This window comes from Limanda limanda, chromosome 16 (assembly GCF_963576545.1).
Source record: "Limanda limanda chromosome 16, fLimLim1.1, whole genome shotgun sequence".
NCBI classification, from domain to species: Eukaryota; Metazoa; Chordata; class Actinopteri; order Pleuronectiformes; family Pleuronectidae; genus Limanda; species Limanda limanda.
The window spans coordinates 21,321,067-21,341,688 of record NC_083651.1 but is presented as its reverse complement, the minus strand read 5'-3'; the positions used below and the strand labels follow the sequence as shown (position 1 = coordinate 21,341,688).

The 20,622-nt window shown below is 41.2% G+C and overlaps 1 protein-coding gene across 1 annotated transcript in view; it reads left to right on the top strand.

Annotated features, from left to right (window-relative positions):
• The first annotated feature begins 3,714 nt into the window (after positions 1-3,714).
• The window catches only part of LOC133021812 (general transcription factor IIF subunit 2-like), a 36,909-nt gene continuing 20,001 nt past the window's right edge, over positions 3,715-20,622 (top strand). Inside the window, exons 1-4 of the mRNA XM_061088798.1 lie at positions 3,715-3,780; positions 4,126-4,190; positions 4,583-4,601; positions 4,919-5,066. Coding sequence (XP_060944781.1) covers positions 3,715-3,780; positions 4,126-4,190; positions 4,583-4,601; positions 4,919-5,066 — 298 coding nt within the window. The remainder of the gene's footprint in view (positions 3,781-4,125; positions 4,191-4,582; positions 4,602-4,918; positions 5,067-20,622) is intronic.

Here is a 20,622-nt window from a genome sequence, read left to right as displayed (position 1 = left end):
TGTGAAAGTGCAGACGGATGGTCAGCTGACGGAGGGTTTGGTCTGAGCCGAAGCTTTGTGTTGCAGAGATGTTGCTGATTCATTCACAGTCACACAGCTGAGAGACCGGTCTGACAAACTCGTGCAAATTGAACACAGAGGTCTGTGCACAGGCTTCATTTCAAACAAAAATCCAAATCAGTTCACCACTTTTTAAGCAACTGATTTGAGAATGTTTAAACTGCATAAAGACCGAGACTCAATGTTTATACCGACCCCTTAATGCTGAGTCTCAAAACTATAATAGAGATTTTCACCACCATACTAGTGGTGCTAAACAAGGGGACTGTTTATAGGAAAGGCCAGTAGCCACGATGTTAATAAAGACTTCTGGGATTCTCATTGCTACAATATCACTTAAACTCTTCAAGACAACCTTGTGTCCTCTGTCATTACGTTTATTAGCTCTCAAAAATATCCTGGAACAGCCAGGACATTTAAGATGCATGGTGTGCAAGACTGCAACCTAAATATAATTGTTTTAATTTATATGTTTATTTGTATTTGATATGTTTTACACACATAAACATTAATACAAAAAGTAAACTATAAAAAGGGAATTCATTCATAGTGGTACCATGTTAAGCTCTCGTAATTATCCACAGGGTGGCAGTACATAACCTACAAATCAGCAGCAGTGGTACAGAACAAATGTCTCGGAATGCTGTTCACTCCACCATCTCATTGAATAAGGTTTATTTAAGATAAGCTGCATTTCTCTATTTCATTCGCTGGATTACACTCAAATCATTCGTATCTCCTCAGATATCATGTTGGTTTAGACAAAGGCAGCATTATTCTAATATGCATTATTATATGTAACTTGACATGAGTCTAAATGAACCTCACATCTTTATTTAGTTCATATGTAACCCACCAGTGTAATAATAAAGTATGAGACGTGGTACAATAAAACTAAATCAATCAGTTTATCACAGATTTCAAAACAGAAACAGGTTATTTATTATATTTTATTGAAAGTTTATTAAGGTTAACGTAAACTAGATGAGCTTCAATGTGTCAGAGAAAAACAGGGACCTACTTAATGTACATCAAACTATTCAATAATTAGCATAACAGAATTTTATTTTAAATCGACACTGAATCTCATCTCTTTCAAACTTGATGTGTGAAATCATAAACTGCACAAACGTTTCCAAGTTGTGTTGTTGAGTCACTTGCAGCACAGCACATGTTAACTTTCCTGGCATGTAAAGCTATGGAGGGAGAATGTATGTGCTTTTATTATAAGTGCCCCATTTACCTGCTTTGTGTTTCTCAAAGGCCAACTGCTGCAGAGCACTAATTACATTTGCGTCACACTCCAGTGATTCATGCTAATGACCTTGAGCCCTTACGTAGATTTACTCAGGCTTCGAGCTCAGCATACATAATTCATTTAGTGAAATAAATAGGGCATCCCTTAGCCGCTGTGCATCTGCACATCTGCATCAGATCTGGAACAGGGACGTGCACAGATATTATAAAGGCTGTAACTCTAATGACAAATCCCCCCCAAGTGCAGCCTCTCTGTTGAACCACATGGTGATGCTACAGGTCTCCGTTAAAAATAACAGAGAGAAACAAAATAGTGATTTCATTAAAATACACACATATGGTTTTAGAATAAAAAATCAAATGAAATATGATTAAATTTTGATCCTAGAAAACCAAGGTTATATTGGAATAAGTCTCTCAACATATTGTATTGTATTAACATTACAATCTCCAGTGTTATTTTATAACCCCCCCCCAAAAGTAGAGCAATGCAATTATTTCATTAATGTTTTATTATTACCAGTAAATCATATACATGAAGACTTGCTGATTTGTCGCCTCAGTCTAAATCCACATGTGAGTTAACACACTGTGTTTTGCATCTTGGACATTTGATTTAAAAAAAATAATTTCTCCTTGTGAACAAATTGTTAAGCAGTGTATCCTTTATGTTAATTTTAGTAGTTTAAATGTTAATGATAAATTACTGTGTGGGCCACAGTCCATTCAGAAAGCCACCTACTGTATGGACAAGTAATGTATTCATTACCATGCTTGACTCTGGATTTAACTGGCCGCAAAATCAGACTAAATTACTTTTGATTTTAACCGCTTTGCAGAATAAATCGGAGATGTGGGTGGTAATTCAAAAGGTCTGGACTTAAGAGGTTAGAAGTTGTGCTGATATATCCCCAGTCTGTCGCCCTCTTAAATCTAAATTACTTTAAAGATATATAGTCATACACCAGCAGTGGGTGCAGGTGAAGAAGTGAGACTACATAATAGATTTGCCCATGATTGCCCAATTAGATGTAACCATTAGGCAAAAGAGTGTGCTGCTTATAGCTCTTTAACCTTTTGGTGTTGTTCCCTTCTTACTGCATGGTGTTCACTATTTCTCGGAAGTCTGCTGTGTGGAAATGTTACTCAACAATAACTAGATATATATAATAAAAGCATTGGATTAAATTACCCTATTCAACTGCTTAATCGCTTTGATTTTGAGGGGGGGTTATTATGTAGTTGCTGCTTCCTGTCCAGTTAACGGTTGTATGTTGCACTTTTGTATTGTATATTGTATATTTTGTATTTTTTAAATGGTGTTAAGTCATGTATGTCGATTTGCTGTATTTGGAAAAAAAGGCAAAGGCAAATTTCCACTGATGTGGACAATAATCAATAATAATCTATCTATCTATCTATCTATCTATCTATCTATCTATCTATCTATCTATCTATCTATCTATCTATCTATCTATCTATCTATCTATCTATCTATCTATCTATCTATCTATCTATCTATCTATCTATCTATCTATCTATCTATCTATCTATCTATCTATCTATCTATCTATCTATCTATCTATCTATCTATCTATCTATCTGTCTGTCTGTCTGTCTGTCTGTCTGTCTATCTATCTATCTATCTATCTATCTATCTATCTATCTATCTATCTATCTATCTATCTATCTATCTATCTATCTATCTATCTATCTATCTATCTATCTATCTATCTATCTTTCTATCTATCTATCTATCTATCTATCTATCTATCTATCTATCTATCTATCTATCTATCTATCTATCTATCTATCTATCTATCTATCTATCTATCTATCTATCTATCTATCTATCTATCTATCTATCTATCTATCTATCTATCTATCTATCTATCTATCTATCTATCTATCTATCTATCTATCTATCTATCTATCTATCTATCTATCTATCTATCTATCTATCTATCTATCTATCTATCTATCTATCTATCTATCTATCTATCTATCTATCTATCTATCAATCAATTAATCTATATCTGTCCATATATCTATTTATCAGGACTCGCCTTGTTATTTAAAGCCTTAAAACCAATTACATTAGGTGAGAGTTAATGATAAAGTCTTACATGAAATAAAATAACCTTAAAACCTAATTATGAACAGATACTTATTAGTTGTTGTAAATGATTCAAGCTGTTGTGTTTTTTAAAGGATCTTCTCCTCACACCTGTTGCTGTTTTTGGAAGTTTTACTTTGAAAGATGAGACAGGGCGTTTTATTTTGAAGGGGGGGTGTTAATAAGGACGGCAGGACGCTGCTGTGTGGCAGAGTTGTGGATGTGGAGGAGCTGCCTGCATGTGCTCGTGTTTACCTCGCAGCTGAGACAACGTTGGAACAATGTCAGATAAAGCGGAGGTGAACCTGAGTGGAGTCAAGCAGAGTAAAGGAGTGTGGCTCGTCAAGGTTTGTTATCAGAGGGAAACACACTGAGTCCTGTGCTGCTTTTTATCAACAGGACAAACAAAGGCCACAATGTGCTTTTCACAAATGTTTGCACTCATCCAACTCAAACTATTTCGGCCTATTTTACGTTTATTTAAGGTTAAAGTCTGACGGAGCCAAATTAATCATCTGTTTAATTAAAATGAGTCCACTAATTAAGTAAAATGACAAAAATTTAGTTTGTTTCATATTCATTGTAAAAGTAATTAATGGAATTAAAGTGTTTCATTACTAATATAAACAGATGTTTTAGTCTTTTGAGTGTATTTTGTGTCGAACTTAATGATGCGCCATATCCCTCAACAGGTTCCCAAGTATTTATCTCAGCAGTGGGGCAAGGCCACAGATGTTGGAAAGATTATCATTGGAAAGTATGTACGCAACAGAAACATCCCTCAAAAAGCCTTTTATACATTTCACTGATGATCCTCTCCGTATGATTCTTAGTGTTAGAGCTGCAACTGTTCATTTGATTTAAATGATTGGTTATTCAGTCAATTGATAAGAAAAAAAATCATGCGCAGCTATTTTGAGAATGGAGTATATTTTTCAATTAAAATAGTAAACACGATTTCATCTTCTCAGGATTTAAGTATTGTACGACCTTTTCTCACACATGAACTGATGTACTTTTGTGATATTGCTAATGATCAAAATTACATTACGATAATTATTGATATAATTTTATTGCCCAGCTCTAGTTGCAGCCGTACAATAGAATCAGTGATGCATCTTTCTTGTCTGTGTCCTCACTCACCTGCAGGAAACAAGGAAAAACGGAGGTGAGACAGCTTCATAGAATACTGCATAGTTAAAGTCGACCTGTGTGGGTTATTGGCATATTAAAACATTGATTTCTGACTGTGATGAGATGATCTTTTAAACCTTCTCCACAACACTGCTTGTTGCTCACGGTGTTTCTTCACCTCTTTAATCTACCTTCTCTGTTCGTGCTCTGTTTCATCTCTGTTCACCGCTGCACTGACTCAGCCTCCTGTAAGGGATCAGTAAAAGTTTCCTCGTATCTTCTCTGACCTCATCTGATGAATCAGAGAGAAGGTTGTAGTTGGCGGCGTCTTGACTCAGCTGTGTTTCTCAGGTGCGTTTCAGCCTGAGCGCGGAGCTGAGCTCCCTGCAGACTGCTGTGGGGGAGAAGGACGGATCACTGCAGATCCCGAGGGATCATCCCTTCACCATGCACCCAGTGGGTGGACAGACCATGGCTGTTTTCAGCCAGAGCAGCACAGGTCAGTCTGCAGCTCGGCACATCCAGCCCTCTCTCTTTTCCGCTTCTTTAAATGTCATCGGAATTCTGTTTGACAGGAGGCAACATGGGTTGAATCTCTTTATATTCAGTCTATGGTTCAAACTGAAAAATATTTGACAGTGTATATGATTCTTGTAATGATCCACAGCACAGTGTGGTTAGTGAGCTTGGACATATCCCAAAAATATATGATCTGTAACTCTGCAGATTCTGAAAGTGGTAGATAAGAAAAATTACTTTAAACATAAACATAAAGGTGTATATGCATGTCAGAATTATGATATTTATACGAGAAGAAAAGGAACCAAGCATACAACTATAAAACTCAGTAGAGCACACACCTCCCAACAGTCCACTTTTCTATTCACTAGGACCACATTTTTATTTGATATGCATAAATATCAGTCCCCTAAACAGGCCAGACTTTCGAGATCCATGAAGCATTCTCTGAGAAATAAATGAAAACGTTGGAAACACCCTATCTCTCCATGTTAAAGAAAGTGAGCAATCCTTGATCCAAACCAAACTTTCATGGGCTTTGTCCCGAAACCCTTCATCCTTACTCAAGAGCTAAAAACAGGTCATCTGGACTTGGTTGAGTTTCTTGAAGATGTTTAACCTCTCATCCAAGAGGCTTCTTCAGTTGTAACTGACTGCTGGGCGTCCTATGCAGGTATTTAACTAAAGATGCATATTTTAAAATATACCATGACCTGGATGATTGAGAATCTCCAGACATTCAGCATCCTTCCACCACGTCTCATGGTAATCTGTCCGACAGTTTTTGTGTAATTCTGCTGAAAAACAAACAAACGGGGGGTGAACACATAACCTCCCTGGTGGATGTAACAAGAATGATCTCAAATCTGAAACACTGTTTGTTTTGGATGACTTTCTCGTTCTGTTGCATCTTATGTTAGTGTTCCACATTTAGTTGTTGTGAATCGACCTAAAACCAGCAACATGTGTAAAGAATGTTCTTGTAGCTGCAAATACATTCATTGAAGAAACTAGATCGAGAGAAAAATCCTGAAATCTGCTCTGATGATGATAATGGAGAAAACCCAAACTCACTGAATACTACTAGTAGCATATTGTATGAAATTACCTGAAGCCTTACATCCCGTAAGTTTTCTGAGGTTTTCTCACTTTGCAGGGAGCTGTTTTTTGAGAGACTCTACATTGATTACACTTTGAAATTCATGAGAATCGTCGGAGTGGATTCCTGCTGCCAGGCGTGATGTGTCACACTGCATTCATATCATATGAGATGCAGAGCACAAACATAACTGTCACCGTGTGGTTCAGTGTATACCAGCATGGGGCCTTGAGAACTACAATAGATTAGGGTGCTAAGTTTAATTGGATCAAACTTTATGTGAGCACTTTAATGTCAGCTACCAATAAACAATAACAAATTACCATTTAATTAATTGTAGAAGGCAATCACAAAAAATTAAATATCAAATAGAAACGACAATGGGAAAAGTAAGTAAGTGAGCTGGATCAAAAATCTAAGATAAAAATATATCTGTAACTCAGCAGGACGCACAGCGAATAAAATCAGCAAAAGCCAAGAGCAATTCTGTTCCTCCCCGGGTGCCGGTGCTCAGTAACAATGAAAATACTGCTTCTCCATGGATTTCTGAAACACTTCTGAGGGCGTCTGAAATTGGTGTTGATGGCACAAAGACATATAGCCCATTTTCAGACAAATTAGTTTAATGGAAAAGTGTTGTTCGACCGAAACTAAATTGAGAATTAGCAGGTAGTGGTTTTCAGTTTGGAGTGAAAAGGGTTTTTAAAGAGTCACTGCAACAAGAGAGATGAAATTTAACAAATAAAAACAAAAGGAACCAACATTCTAGTTATTTGCCCCATTTAGGCTCACTTATTTAAAGTGAGAGTGAGTCCCCACTGTGTTTTTCTTTAATTTACAGTGGAGCATTTCTCCTCTGCATTCTCTTTTTCCAATTTTCCTTGCTTTATTTGCACAGGGACATTTGACCATGTACAGCCACTCTGGGTAATTTCAGGAGAATAACCAGAGCATGTCTGAAAGCATCTTCATTGTGTTCGTGCCCGGCCACCGAGAGACAAATGGACCAGTCACAGTAGTTGCAGTCCGCCACGCTTACATGTAGTTATATGTCTAGGTAGGTGCACATCAGACCAAAGCATTGGGTATGTGGCTACGCTGCACCTCTAACATGCCTGTGCTGGTAAAGGAGTTCATCCTCCTTGCTCCTCTACAGTGAGAAAGAACAGAGACTAAGACAAAATCATTGTCAAAGCTTTTCAGCAGATTGTCTGCACGAGAATTGTGAGAAACAGCCACGAGAAACAGGAAACATTTAAATAATTGTCTTGTTAAGTAGCTGAGCAGACGGTAAAACAAGATCCAGACAAACCAGAGCAACACTTCAATTAGATTATATCTGTAGTCAGCCGAGCACATGGTCACGAGATTAATTACACTGGAGCACTGTGAATTTTTTTTAAATTTTACTTTCGCCTAATCTGTAATTATATTAGTTGCGATGTGTAAGAGATACAAAATTTAAAATGTATTTAAAAATGTATAAATTCATTCATTTTACATAAACAAATCATTTCACTTTATCTATCAAACCTTGATTTGTTTTTAAATAAAACCAGCCAAGGTCCACTGGTGAGAGATGAGAGATACAAATGTGAGGCTTAAAAGTTACTGAATAAAATTTGGCTTGTTTTGCATATATTTCCATAACTATTCTATAAAGGTACTTTATAAAATCCTCAATTTAGAAAAAACAAATGAAGACTTGATCTTTAATGTCATAAATATATATATATATTGGTTTTGTCTGGTTAAAAAAAGGATGAGGGAGTGTGAAGGAAACCAAAAACGGCTCCGGGCAGGACATCTAAAGAAGGCCAACGCAGTGGTGCAGTGGTTCGCACAGCAAGAAGGCTCCTGGTTTGAATCCTGGTTTGCTCTTTCGTGTGGGTTTTCTCTGGGTAGTCCTCCCACAATCCAGAGACATGCTTGTAGATTGTGGTTCAGTTACCTGGAGACTCGTAGGTGTGAAAGTGTTTGTTTGTCTCTGTAAGTTGGTTCTGCTCTCTCTCTCTCTCGCCCAAAGTCAGCTGGGATTTCCTCCAGCTCTCCCCAGGGATCCTTAAAGGATGAGCCAGATAGATAATGGATGGACGGCTAAACAATGATGTGATAAAACTTGTGACTCCGTTGTAAAAAATATGGATTAAAAAACACTTAAATGGGCATTGGCAACATTTACATGCAAATCAACAAGTGTGAAGGGAAGGGAAGGGGGGGGGGTGGAAGTGCAACAGTTGTGCCTGCACGAGACACAAGTTATGCGTGCCATGACAACAGATATTTTCTCATCAGCTCCATCTCGGTGTTTGTCAGTAAACCGTAAGGAAAATTGAAATAAAGCTCTCTCCTCATCAGGGCACATCCGACCGCCACAAGGTTTATTCCATCACCGCCCTCGTGCACTTTAGATGCACCCACACTGACATGTGCATTAATACCTCCTACATGTGATAATGGATTTTTCTCCTTTTCAATTTTTTTTTCTTTTTATTTTGGTCTGTTATTACCTCAAACAACCTCAACACTTCAAAACGCTCCGGGCTGAAATGCTCCTGCAGAAAAACGTTCGAAAGTTTTGTCACAGAGGATCGTGTTCTTGTTTGTGAACGTGGAAACGTGGCCTTCAGGAGGTGTGAAAAAAAAAAGAAACCTCATGGTTCTTATCTTAAAGGTGTCGCCGCTGGCTCGACTGTGAAAGTGAGCTGGAAGTGAGGAGTGGGATAAGGTCCTCAGAGATGTGGCAGCGTATATAGTGTCTATTTACCTGACTGATGCTCAGCTCCACCCCCACTCGCCCACAGGAAGGTGTTCTGTATGACACCGGTATCCCACTCACTTTCCACACACACACACACACACACACACGGCAGCTATCCAAACTCATCGCACATACACACTTGCTCTGTTTTGATCTGCACTTGCACTCTCACACTTAAACTAACACCTACTCAGATTTTACAGATTGTGACACCTCGGACCGAGCAGGTCTGCATTTTTAAATACACTGCTCAAAAAAATTAAAGGAGCACTTTGAAAACACATCAGATCTCATGTGGAAAAAAAATTATGTTGGATATTTATACTGATATGGACAGTTTAATGTCTTAGGAGCAAAAGGATGCCACATCTTTGATGGAAATAAAAGTTTTCAGCCTACAGAGGGCTCAATTTTATAGACACCCTGAAAATCATAGTGAAAAAGTGATGTGGCAGGCTTGTCCATTTTGCCAAAATTCAATTTCTGCAACTCAAAATGCTTCTCAATATCTTGTGTGGCCCCCACGTGCTTGTATGCATGCTGGACAACATCGCGGCATGCTCCTAATGAGACAACGGATGGTGTCTTGTGGGATGTCCTCCCAGATCTGTCTAAGGGCATCAGTGAGCTCCTGTAAAGTCTGAGGAGCAACCTGGCGGCGTCTGATGGACCGAAACATAATGTCCCAGAGGTGTTCTATCGGGTTTAGGTCAGGTGTTCGTGAGGGCCATTCAATTGCATCAATTTCTTCATCCTCCAGGTACTGCCTGCATACCCTTGCCACATGAGGCCGGGCATTATCGTGCATCAGGAGGAACCCAGGACCTACTGCACCAGCGTAGGGTCTGACCATGGGTTCAAGGATTTCATCCCGATACCTAATGGCAGTAAGACTGCCGTTCTCTAGCCTGTAGAGGTCTGTGCGTCCCTCCATGGATATGCCTCCCCAGACCATCACTGACCCACCACCAAACCGGTCATGCTGAACGATGTTGCAGGCAGCATAGCGTTCTCCTTGGCTTCTCCAGACCCTTTCACGTCTATCACAGGTGCTCAGGGTGAACCTGCTCTCATCTGTGAAAAGCACAGGGCGCCAGTGGCAGACATGCTGGTGTTCTATAGCAAATGCCAATCGAGCTCCACGGTGCTGGGCAGTGAGCACAGGGCACACTACAGGACGTGGCGCCCAGAGGCCACCCTCATGAAGTCTGTTTCTGACTGTTTGGGCAGAGACATTCACACCAGTGGCCTGCTGGAGGTCATTCTGTAGGGCTCGGGCAGTGCTCAACCTGTTCCTCCTTGCACAAAGCAGCAGATATCGGTCCTGCTGATGGGTTGAGGACCTTCTACGGCCCTGTCCAGCCAGGGCCGGGTCTAGGCAGGGGCAAGAGGGGGCCTGGCCCCCTCAAATAAATGTTGTGCCTCCTCAAACTAAATCCCAATTTATAATAATAATAATATAATAAAGCACAATGCCCCCTCAAGATTTGTGGCTGCCCCCTCATACATGCCTGTCTAGACCCGGCCCTGTGTCCAGCTCTCCTAGAGTAACTGCCTGTCTCCTGGCATCTCCTCCATGTTCTGGAGATTATGCTGGGAGACACATCAAATCTCTTTGCAACGGCACGCATAGATGTGCCATCCTGGAGGAGTTGGACAATCTGTGCAACTTCTGTAGGGTTAAGAAATCGCCTCATGCTCCCAGTAGAGATAATGACTCTAGCTAAAGCCAACACTAATGGAAAACCAGTCGAAGTGATCAAGAGGGAGAAACTTGAAATGGCCTCCACATGCAAAACCACTCCTATTTTGGGGGTTGTCTCATTGTAACCCCTCTAGTGCACCTGTTGTTAATTCCATCAACACCAATGCAGCTGAAACTGATTAACAACCCCCTCTGCTACTTAACTGACCAGATAATTATCAAAAAAGTGCAATTGAATTCATGCCATACCCTGATAAAAAAGTGTTCCTTTAATTTTTTTGAGCAGTGTATTAGATCTACAGGTGAGAAATCATAGTGTGAAACTATTCCGTTTTTCTTCATATAAAATGTTATGTCAATTCACATCAGCCTCTCCTGTACTAGTGATTGACTATAAGATGTTGACATGTCATTAAACGTAACTCTACACTTTCCTTCCTCATTTCATGACTAGAATCTCTGAATATGCTAATATGGCCCATCCCTGCTCCCAGTCTGTCCACGCTCACAGCGCCACCTGCAGTTAAAGGGACTCTTACCTTTGTTGCATTTGAGAATTACAGCACATTCGAATCATCCCGCCTTCCTCCAATGCCCCACCCCCTCGTTCCCATCCGCGGTGTTTTTTCTTTTGTTTTTCCCCCTGGGAGCGGCTGTTTCAGTACGCCGTGGACCACTTTGGTCTGCCATCGTCAGTCGCTACGGTCGCTACGGTCGCTACTCGCTACTGTCTGCCGTGGAATCAAAACAAACCCTATAGTTGAGGACGCGCCTTGATGACGCGGGCCCGAATGCGCCACAAGAAGCAGACGGGCTTCCTGTCTGTTTCCATGCAGCAAACAGACAGGTCTGTCGGCCAATAAGGTCCTTCGGTCCGAAGAATTTTATTGGTTGAAGTTTTCACTAAATATTACGAGAGTGACATAATTGTTTGCTTTAACTCCTGGTGGGTCTGTCTTGCATTTTAGAGTGTCATTACCTTATTAATACCAATTTAACCTTATCCACAAAAAGTGTAAAAATGCAACAAAGGTAAGAGTCCCTTTAAGGAGCAGGATTGTGTTTTTTTTTTATTCTAGTGACATCACAACCCTGGCAGTTTGAATCAGTTTTTTCAGACTCTTTACAACAGTGGAAATCAGAGGTGGGACCAAGTCATTTTTTTGCAAGTCCCAAGTAAGTCTCAAGTCTTTACCCTCAAGTCCCGAGTCAAGTCCCAAGTCAAGACAGGCAAGTCCCGAGTCAAGTCCAAAGTCAAGACAGGCAAGTCTCAAGTCAAGTCCAAGTCCTGCAGTTTGAGTTTCGAGTCCTTTCAAGTCCTTTTGATCGCAGAATAATAATATATTTACACAGATCATGTATGCTTTTAAAATCTTTATTTATTTATTAAAACTTGCGGGAGCCGCTCCTATGCAGTGCAAAAAAGGACAACGGCTCATAAATCCAATCCAAAAACAGTTATTTTTAATTAAAGGAGATCTTTACAAATTTAAGTGCAATGACATAAAACATGTCAAACATTAAACATTTAACATGTCAAGACAACATTTAAGAACTTTTGGGAGGACATGTCAAGACATGAACCACATGACAGCTAAAATAAAAAGTTAAAATGCCGCTGTCCCACTGTATATTTAAACTTTTGGTTAAACTTTGGTCCATCTTTCGAGCACTAGTCTACAAACATCTTATTGAGTTTGAGCAGCAGCTGATTTTCAAGGTGAGTAGAGCTCATCCGGGTTCACTTTGCAGTGAACAGCAATCCAGCACATCTGAAGAGTCACCCGCAGGCGGCCGAGGCAGGTAGGCCAGTAGGCTATTGAGTTTCAGGCAGTGTTGTCCATGAACGCGCATTTTTATGAGAACGTTGAACTAAACGCAACTTAATGACAAATAATGAATTTGAATGGTAAACACGTTCATATTATCTGAGGTCAAGCTGAAACGTTACGTAATGTTTTCCTTCTCATGAGGAGAGACGCTGTCTGAAACGAATGCTTGCACCATGTCGTTGTGATCGTTGTGTTTATTTGAAATGAAATGCAGTCTTACAGGGCAAAATACCGTCTGAAAGTTGCAATTCCGTTTTTCAACTTTTTTTTGTTGAGGGGGGGCGCTCTTGCATAGAGCCCCAAATATGCTAGGGCCGCCCCTGTGTAGCGCAGTGATTCTCTGTATGGTGCGCGCCGCCGGTGCGGCGCGGAGGCATAACAGGCTGGCGACCAGGAGGAGAAAATGCGAGGCGGAACTAATATTACAGCCGAATTAATGTTTTGACGTCCGCATCTCTTTAACGGCGGAGCAGAAAACAAATCGCTCTTTCGCCGTAGCCAGGGGTCTGCACCCCGGGGCTCTGCAGCCCCTCCGCAGTGGATCCCTGTGCAGTGTTGTGCCTGTTGCGCATATTTTTCACGAACAGTGAACTTTACGATCAGTTTTCATATGTTGAATGTGCACGTTAGGGAACGTCATCCACTCTATGCAGCACCTACCACTGCGGTGAGAATTGCCTTGCCTTCCGTTACTTTACACCCCTGACGCACACATACACAATGAAAGATACAGAGCGTTCCTTAATAACATACTTTTTAATCTTTGGGTTTTGGGGAAAGGAGCAAGTCGTATCAAGTCAAAAGGCTCAAGTCCAAGTGAAGTCACGAGTCATTGATGTCCAAGTCCAAGTCGAGTTGCAAGTCTCTTTACATTTTGTCAAGTCGAGTCTAAAGTCATCAAATTCATGACTCGAGTCTGACTCGAGTCCAAGTCATGTGACTCGAGTCCACACCTCTGGTGGAAATACTCAGCCTTGGGGGTTTACTGCTTATCTCCTGTAAAATCTCATGTCTTTGATCATATAAAGGGCACAATGGGGAAAAACTTGATTCCACCAGAGGAGGACTTTAAGTAAAGCATTTACGTGATTGTTTTATTACTCAATACACTTAGTTAATAATGATGGAAGAATTGTCTTAAATCACAAAATCATATATTTAAGAAATGTATGGCAGTGATCACAAAAATTTGCCTCGGTTTTTGTGTGACCAACACCTCAAATTGGGCTCTGTCTTTTGTAAGAAAATATGTAAATCATCTAGTCAATATAATCCACATATCTCAGACTGTGTATAATTAATTCCTCCAACTCTGCTGTACAAGTATTCAGCGAGTGGAACAACAGCGAGCGGTCTCTAATGGTTACCGTCGCTGATTGATACGTACACGAATGCCGTCTGACGTGGCTTTTGTACTCTACGGCTGCTAGCTAAATGTTCCTCCATTATTTCCCCTCTTGTTGTTCAGCTTTGTTCCGGCAAGGACCAAGTATTGATTAAGAGGTTGCTAAGCAACAGGCCTAGTTGCCACTGAAGCGTGCAGAGGAGGAGAAAGCCAGATGTAATGTACAGCTCTGCTACAGTACGACTTTCACTCTGCTGCCTCTAAAGCCTTTCACTAAAAGTTTGCAATCCTTGAGTCCTTCAAAAAGAGAAGATGTCTACATTCACAGTGTCTGTTTGTAAACTTCTGCATCATTTATGACACCATTGCTTTGATTGCCCACGTTCAGTTTAATTACGCCCACAACCTGTTGAACTGTTGGGGTGAATTATCTCTTTTATGCTTATAGATTTCTTTTTGATAATCGGCATTCAGGCCTATTAAAACAGTGGATGTAGGCCTTCAGAAAGAAGTTTAATTCTGAACGACTGACCCTGACGAATCTGATGCTGTGATCCTGAGGTCTGGAAGCAGGTTCAATACAAGAAGCAGAACTAATATGCATTTGTGTAGTTTATGTGAAGAGATAACGTTTAGTTGTGCTGCTGTGTGAGTGTATGAAAGCCCTGTGGTGTTGTGTCCTTGTGCATTAATCTGGTGGATGCGTGCAGGCTGCTGGTTGGATCCCGAGCAGACTGTTGTAGGTGTTTTATTGAAGTAGTGCGTCTGCCTCGGCTTTGTGCATTTCAGAAGTGTGGCTCATGAGCGGTGGAGGGTTTAAAGAGGAAAAACTCTCGACTGAACGCTCTCTAAAAGCATGACTTTGTAGTCAGACGACAGGGGCATTGCATGCTCTCAGCACCGTATCTGACTTCATTCACAGGGATTCGGATTCAGCTCTCGTACACGATGGACCCTTCATCTTCAGCTTCCAGCGGCTCCTGTACTGTGCCGGAAGTTTCGCACGATGTCTGACGTCAAAGAGCCGTCTTGCGCGTTTTGTTCTTTAGAATTAAAGCTGCTTTCAGAGGCTTCAGAGTTCCTGCTGTCGGCGAGCTCCAGTCTCTTGGGAGTACTCGCTCTCAGAGCTGTTGAAGCTGTCAGCTCTCTCCTGTTGCACCTCTGCCTCACAGCACCAGCAGATATTACATTAAAAAAAAACACCTCTCTCCATATACGAGTGTAATAGGTATTGTTTGAAATGAATTTCCAGTCGCCCTGGCACTTGTTTTTGCGGCGTTTATTTATCCATGGAAATTCCTTTTAGCTGAGTGCTCTTTTCTAACAACCCCCCCTCCTCTCTTTTATACAGTTTCGCACATTCACACTGGCAGCAGCACAATCAGACAGTAAGAATCCAATGTTTCCAATGTTCACAGACTTATTGTGAGGGATCCGATATTTATATCTATCCACTCTGCACATAAGGTGCACTTATTAATTTTGGAGTAATACAAGTCTTGGACGTTTGTTAGGCTTACTTTTCTACTAAAAAAAATTTGTGTAGCAGCACGGCTTCACCTCAGCTGCTGTTACTGTCCATTACTAACACAATCTAATATAGTTCTGCATGAAGCCTAATGGAGGTTATAACAAACAGTTCAACAGAGGTGTTGAACTGTTTGGTCGAGGATGTAGTTGAGATACATTTTTAGTTTTCAGCTTGTGGTGATGTTGAGCTATGTTGCATAATGAAAGATGTTTCTATTGTTTGGTACTTACATAAATGAAGTGAACAAACTCAAATTTAAGTTGCATTAATGCATCCCTGTTAACGAGGTGTACTTACAAACTGTGTAGTGTAAAACATAATGACCAGTCATGGCACTGCCTCCACCGGCTTGTCTACTTCCCTCCATACACATCCTGGTACCATCACTGTTAACAGAGCACACTTATGTGACGCTCCATGTGATGTGAAGGCAAACGGGACTCGTTTGACTCAGTGACCTTCTTCTGTTGAGTCTACCTAGCCCCGTTTGCAGCAAGGTGCATTGCACTGTGTGATGTGACTCTCTCTTCTCATACCCATCACAAAATCTCTATGTAACCTGAGTTTGGCTTTTCTGTCAGTTCAGACCTGACAGGAGAGGCTTTGTTGTTAGGACAGTTGGACCACTAGTGGCAGGTATTCCCTCCTGCTGACTGGCAGCCCGTCACAAGCCTTTCTTTAGATTACATCCCGAGACATACGCCATGAATACTACATTACCCTGTATTAATAGAATAGGTACCCCATAGGTTAATAATATCAACAATGTAAATTATATCAGACTTTCTTTCAAACATCTTTATTATAGCTCAGTGGCATGTAATAACACAGAAGGTACCAAGTAGATAAAAAATAGTTAAAGTATAAGTTCTTTGTAAGATCTTGATTTGTTACTCCCTTATTAAACCACTTTATTTCACATATTATTCCCCAGTGCAGGATTTGCTTGAATAGTAACTTGTGTTCTACACAAGTCAGCAGTTGCATGATTGTAAAAAGGCTAATTTTACTGCGCAACAGCTGTAAGCAAAGAAAACAGGGTCAGCAACACAAGATTATTCATGTTGCGTTCTACACTGGTAGCTGAAGCTGATGCCGGCGTCATGTGACAGGAGCCTGACGAATCAGTGAAGTCAACGTCAAATCAGCGAGCAGTGGGGAGTGTCTGTCAACGTTTCCAATCTCCCTGTGTTTTCAAACAGACACCTGGTAGTATGGATGCAGGGTTAGAACACATGTTTCCGCACATGGACCTTGTTGCATTTAATCACTATAGGAGATCATCATTCTCTACTTAAAGAGGACAGGCAGATGGTTAGTGTGCCTGTTCTCTGCTCATGCATGCAACAGATTGTTCAAAAAGAACTGTTCCCTGCAGTGATAGTGAAGTTCAGGGGGATGAATCATTCCGCTCTCCTTTTAGGAAATGCATGTTTGTCTCTGCCCAAGGTGAAAATCTGAGAGCGAGCCAGCAATTGTCTAGAAATGTCGGCTGCTTTCTCCTCTGTTTTGCTTCTTGAAATGAAGGTTTGTCCGACCCCGGCTGTGCTCGGAGAAATGATAGAGGGCTGAATGTTACGCTCATGAGTCGCCCGCAGATACGATATCAGTAGGTTGCTGACGGACCGAGGTTATAGTCGAGCGCTGTCAGAAGCTTTTGGGAGATGAAACCTCTTTAAGCTGCTGATGGAACGTGTTGATGTGTTTCTCTGTCATGGCCTTATGCTGCAATCTGCTAATGCTAAGAATGTTTATTCATTCAACTCTTTGCTCTGTTTACTCTTCAGCCGCCTTCTTTTAGTGTATTTCAGTTCAAACAAGGCGACCACATAAAGACAGCTATACGCCACGGAGAAATGCTGTAATTACTTTATACATTTTTCTCATAATTTCCTCTGCATATTTTTCACTGCTCTGTTACTGAAGCTCCCAATTTGTCTGTGCCAGAGCTCATCCTGTTTATTTCACCGCTTCGTTTCAAATGAGGAATCCAAATTACGCTAAGCGCCCATTATTGTTTTTTTACAACCAGAAGCTCCAGTGACCTCCACCAGAGTGTTTTTCAGAGGGAGATTAGAGTCGGCTACTGTCCCTGTAGGAACTCATGCACGCTGATATATGAATAAAAAAGCAACAGATTATTGTCAGACCGGCGCATCTTTATTAAAAGTATAATAATAGCCTGTCCGATTTGTCCACATCTGATATGATGATGGTTCCTCCATTCGCAGGGCACACAGTGCATGATGTTACAAATTTTTTTGTGTAGCATTGGAGGATTTTACTTAACAGCACCAGACACGAACGTTCAGGTTTCAGGGTTAAATTCAGGGATGTTTTTGCTTAGATTGTGCTAAAATGGAGTTGTGAAGAAAAGCAGAAAACTGTTTGTTTAATGCCGCATATTGAACATCTGGCTCTGTGTAAGAGTTTAGAGTCTCTCCACAGCTTCGAGTGAGTCATTATTCAGATGTGAAATACAGGTGTGAGACGCGGTTCAGGAAAATAATGCGAGGCATTTTTCTTACATATTTCACTGTTCACCGATCAGCCAAGGCATCAGAACCAGTGACGGGTTTCAATCCTGTTGCTTGTAAATCATGTTGTGTCTCCACTTCCTTCTACTACCAGAAATGAAGCCAAAATATCAAATCTTTATGAGCCAGAGTCTGCACAGTAGTGATCGGGTGATGGAGCCGCAAATACACAGGGTCGACCAATTGCGAGTCAGTTTGCAATTGTCATCACTTTTCAGAGAAACTGTGTTTCATACGTATTTTGACTTATGTTTGATCCATTCATTCACATATTGGTGACGGGGATTTATGAGCTATACTGCAGCCAGTCACCAGGGGGCGATAGAGATGCTTTGGCCTCACTTTTGAGGAGCAGTCATGTTTGTTTGTTTAGTCTGTAATTTAATTCAATAATCAAATATTATTAAAGTCTCTTTAAAGCAAGAATACCCCAAATTTGCCAAATTGTCAAATTTATTTTTCCTATGCGGAGAAAGAAATTGCTTGATTTGGAGTTTGTGATTATTATATTAACAATACAAGCAATTTAAAGACATCATCTCTTGGAAATTGGAAAATATCTTTACAGATAAGGACTGAATTGTATGAGTCATCACCATTGTCGACCATCTAATGGGAAGATTGGTGATTCTAACTGTTTAAATATTATAAACCATAATCTTTTTTGATACAAAACCTAATTACTTTTTTTTGTCTAGATATGGACTGAATATTCGAGCAACAAGTGTAACTGCATTTGGAACAGGTAGATTTGTCTCACTTCACTGACAGAATCTTTTCTTCTCATTGTGTAAAAAATAACACTGGGTTGAATCAGAATCAAAAGAATCTTGATCAATGATTTACGTGTAACTGCTGTTTCAGGTGCTTTTTATACCCAGAGGAAAAAGTACAGTTCTTGTTTGAAACACTTAAAAAAATCTGATTTAAAGTATTAACTATTGGAAGCTTCAATGTAAAATTATCTAAATATATTCTGCTTGAAAAGGTGTCTCTCAACTCACTGTTTGGCTATGGCCCCCTGCCTCTCTGCATCTCCCTCGGAGTGTGAATAATGACCGCCGCCGCCGCCTCTTTTGTCTCTTTTGAGAGTGGAAGTAAAGGGAATGGGCCTCACCTTCCCTCCTCCACCTCTTCATCATCCTCTTTATCACACCTGCCCTTTCTAGAGTTGAAAGATGGAGATATGGCAGTCATTTTTCGGCAAGCAACACCACACTGAGGCATCATGACAAGGAGGGGTGTGTTTGTGTGTGTGTCGGAGAGGGAGAGGGAGAGAGGGAGAGAGAGGGAGAGAGAGAGAGGGAGAGAGAGAGAGGGAGAGAGAGAGAGGGAGAGAGAGAGAGAGGGAGAGAGAGAGAGAGAGGGAGAGAGAGAGAGGGAGAGAGAGAGAGAGAGAGGGAGAGAGAGGGAGGGAGAGAGAGGGAGAGAGAGGGAGAGAGAGGGAGAGAGAGGGAGAGAGAGATTGAGAGTTGATTTTGCCTGGCAACAGGTGAAAAGAGGGAGATGAGACTGTCACCACCTCGCTCCTCTTTCTTCACCTGCCCCTCGTGGTCCTTTGCTTGTGTTTGACGAGGAGGGAATCACTTTGACCCCTCGACTTATAAGTAAACCAGTTGCCCACATAAAAAATGCATGGTGCCAGTGTGCAATTACAAATGCCTGGGGCTTGATGCTGTTGTCGGTGTCAGTGCTGTGCCTGATGCATGAGCGGCTACGGTTTGATCAATTTGTCGCACACGGCCTTTACATGTGTGTTTGTTTGTGAGGAGTGGGCTGTGGATGAGGTTCACCTCATGTCAGAGGTGGTTGTGGGCTCGTGAGCAGTGTTGGGAAGGATACTTTCAAAACGTATTCCGTTACAGAATACAGAATACATGCCCAAAAATGTAATCTGTAACGTATTCCATTACATTAACTAATCTAAGTAACGTATTCTGAATACTTGGAATACTTCCGGTTTGTAATGCAAGTGTATGATTGCGGCGTTGTTATAGTCAGTGGAGAAGCAGCAGTTTAAACTCTCTCTCCACCGATGCGGTGGGCCAGCTGGATATCCGGCTCCCATCCACTCCCACCTCTGTGCCGGCCCCACCGGAGGCTGAAGGACCCCCCCCCCTGCGCCAAGGCTGCCTCGCGCCGTGCAGCGATCGTTTCGGCGTCGAGTCTATTTTTTTTTGCGCTTGACGCGAGCGTATCGCTCCAGGAAACACACTGAAAAATGATTTTAAACGATATTGATGACATTTTATATGATATAAATGATAAAGTATGCATCCCATAGTTTGTATTCCCCTTCTGTTGTCCTGGAGTTTTAATTTTACCAATTTTACCGATCACATTATTAAATGCCCCCCTCTGCCCATCCACTACAGACACACAAGCAGTCATAAAGATAAAAAGAGAGGGGGGGGGGGGGGGGCGGAGAATACGTAATTTACCCTCGACACCCGACATTGAACGGAACAAACAGCGGAGAAGTTCTTGCAGATAGATGACATTAAATTGGGACGCTGTTGCAGTTAATGTTGGAGCAACAAGTGACCATATGCTTTTATACTTCTGGGTCAACGGGTGATATTATTAGCGCTGCCCGGCGCTTCAGCGTCCGGTGTGAAGCGTCTTTTTAAAAGTGTGCCAGGCAACTCCGAGAGGCAAATTAAATTGTTCTACGGAGGCTTTTTCACTGCGGCAGGAGTAAAATCTCTGGCAGAGAAAGATGCTTT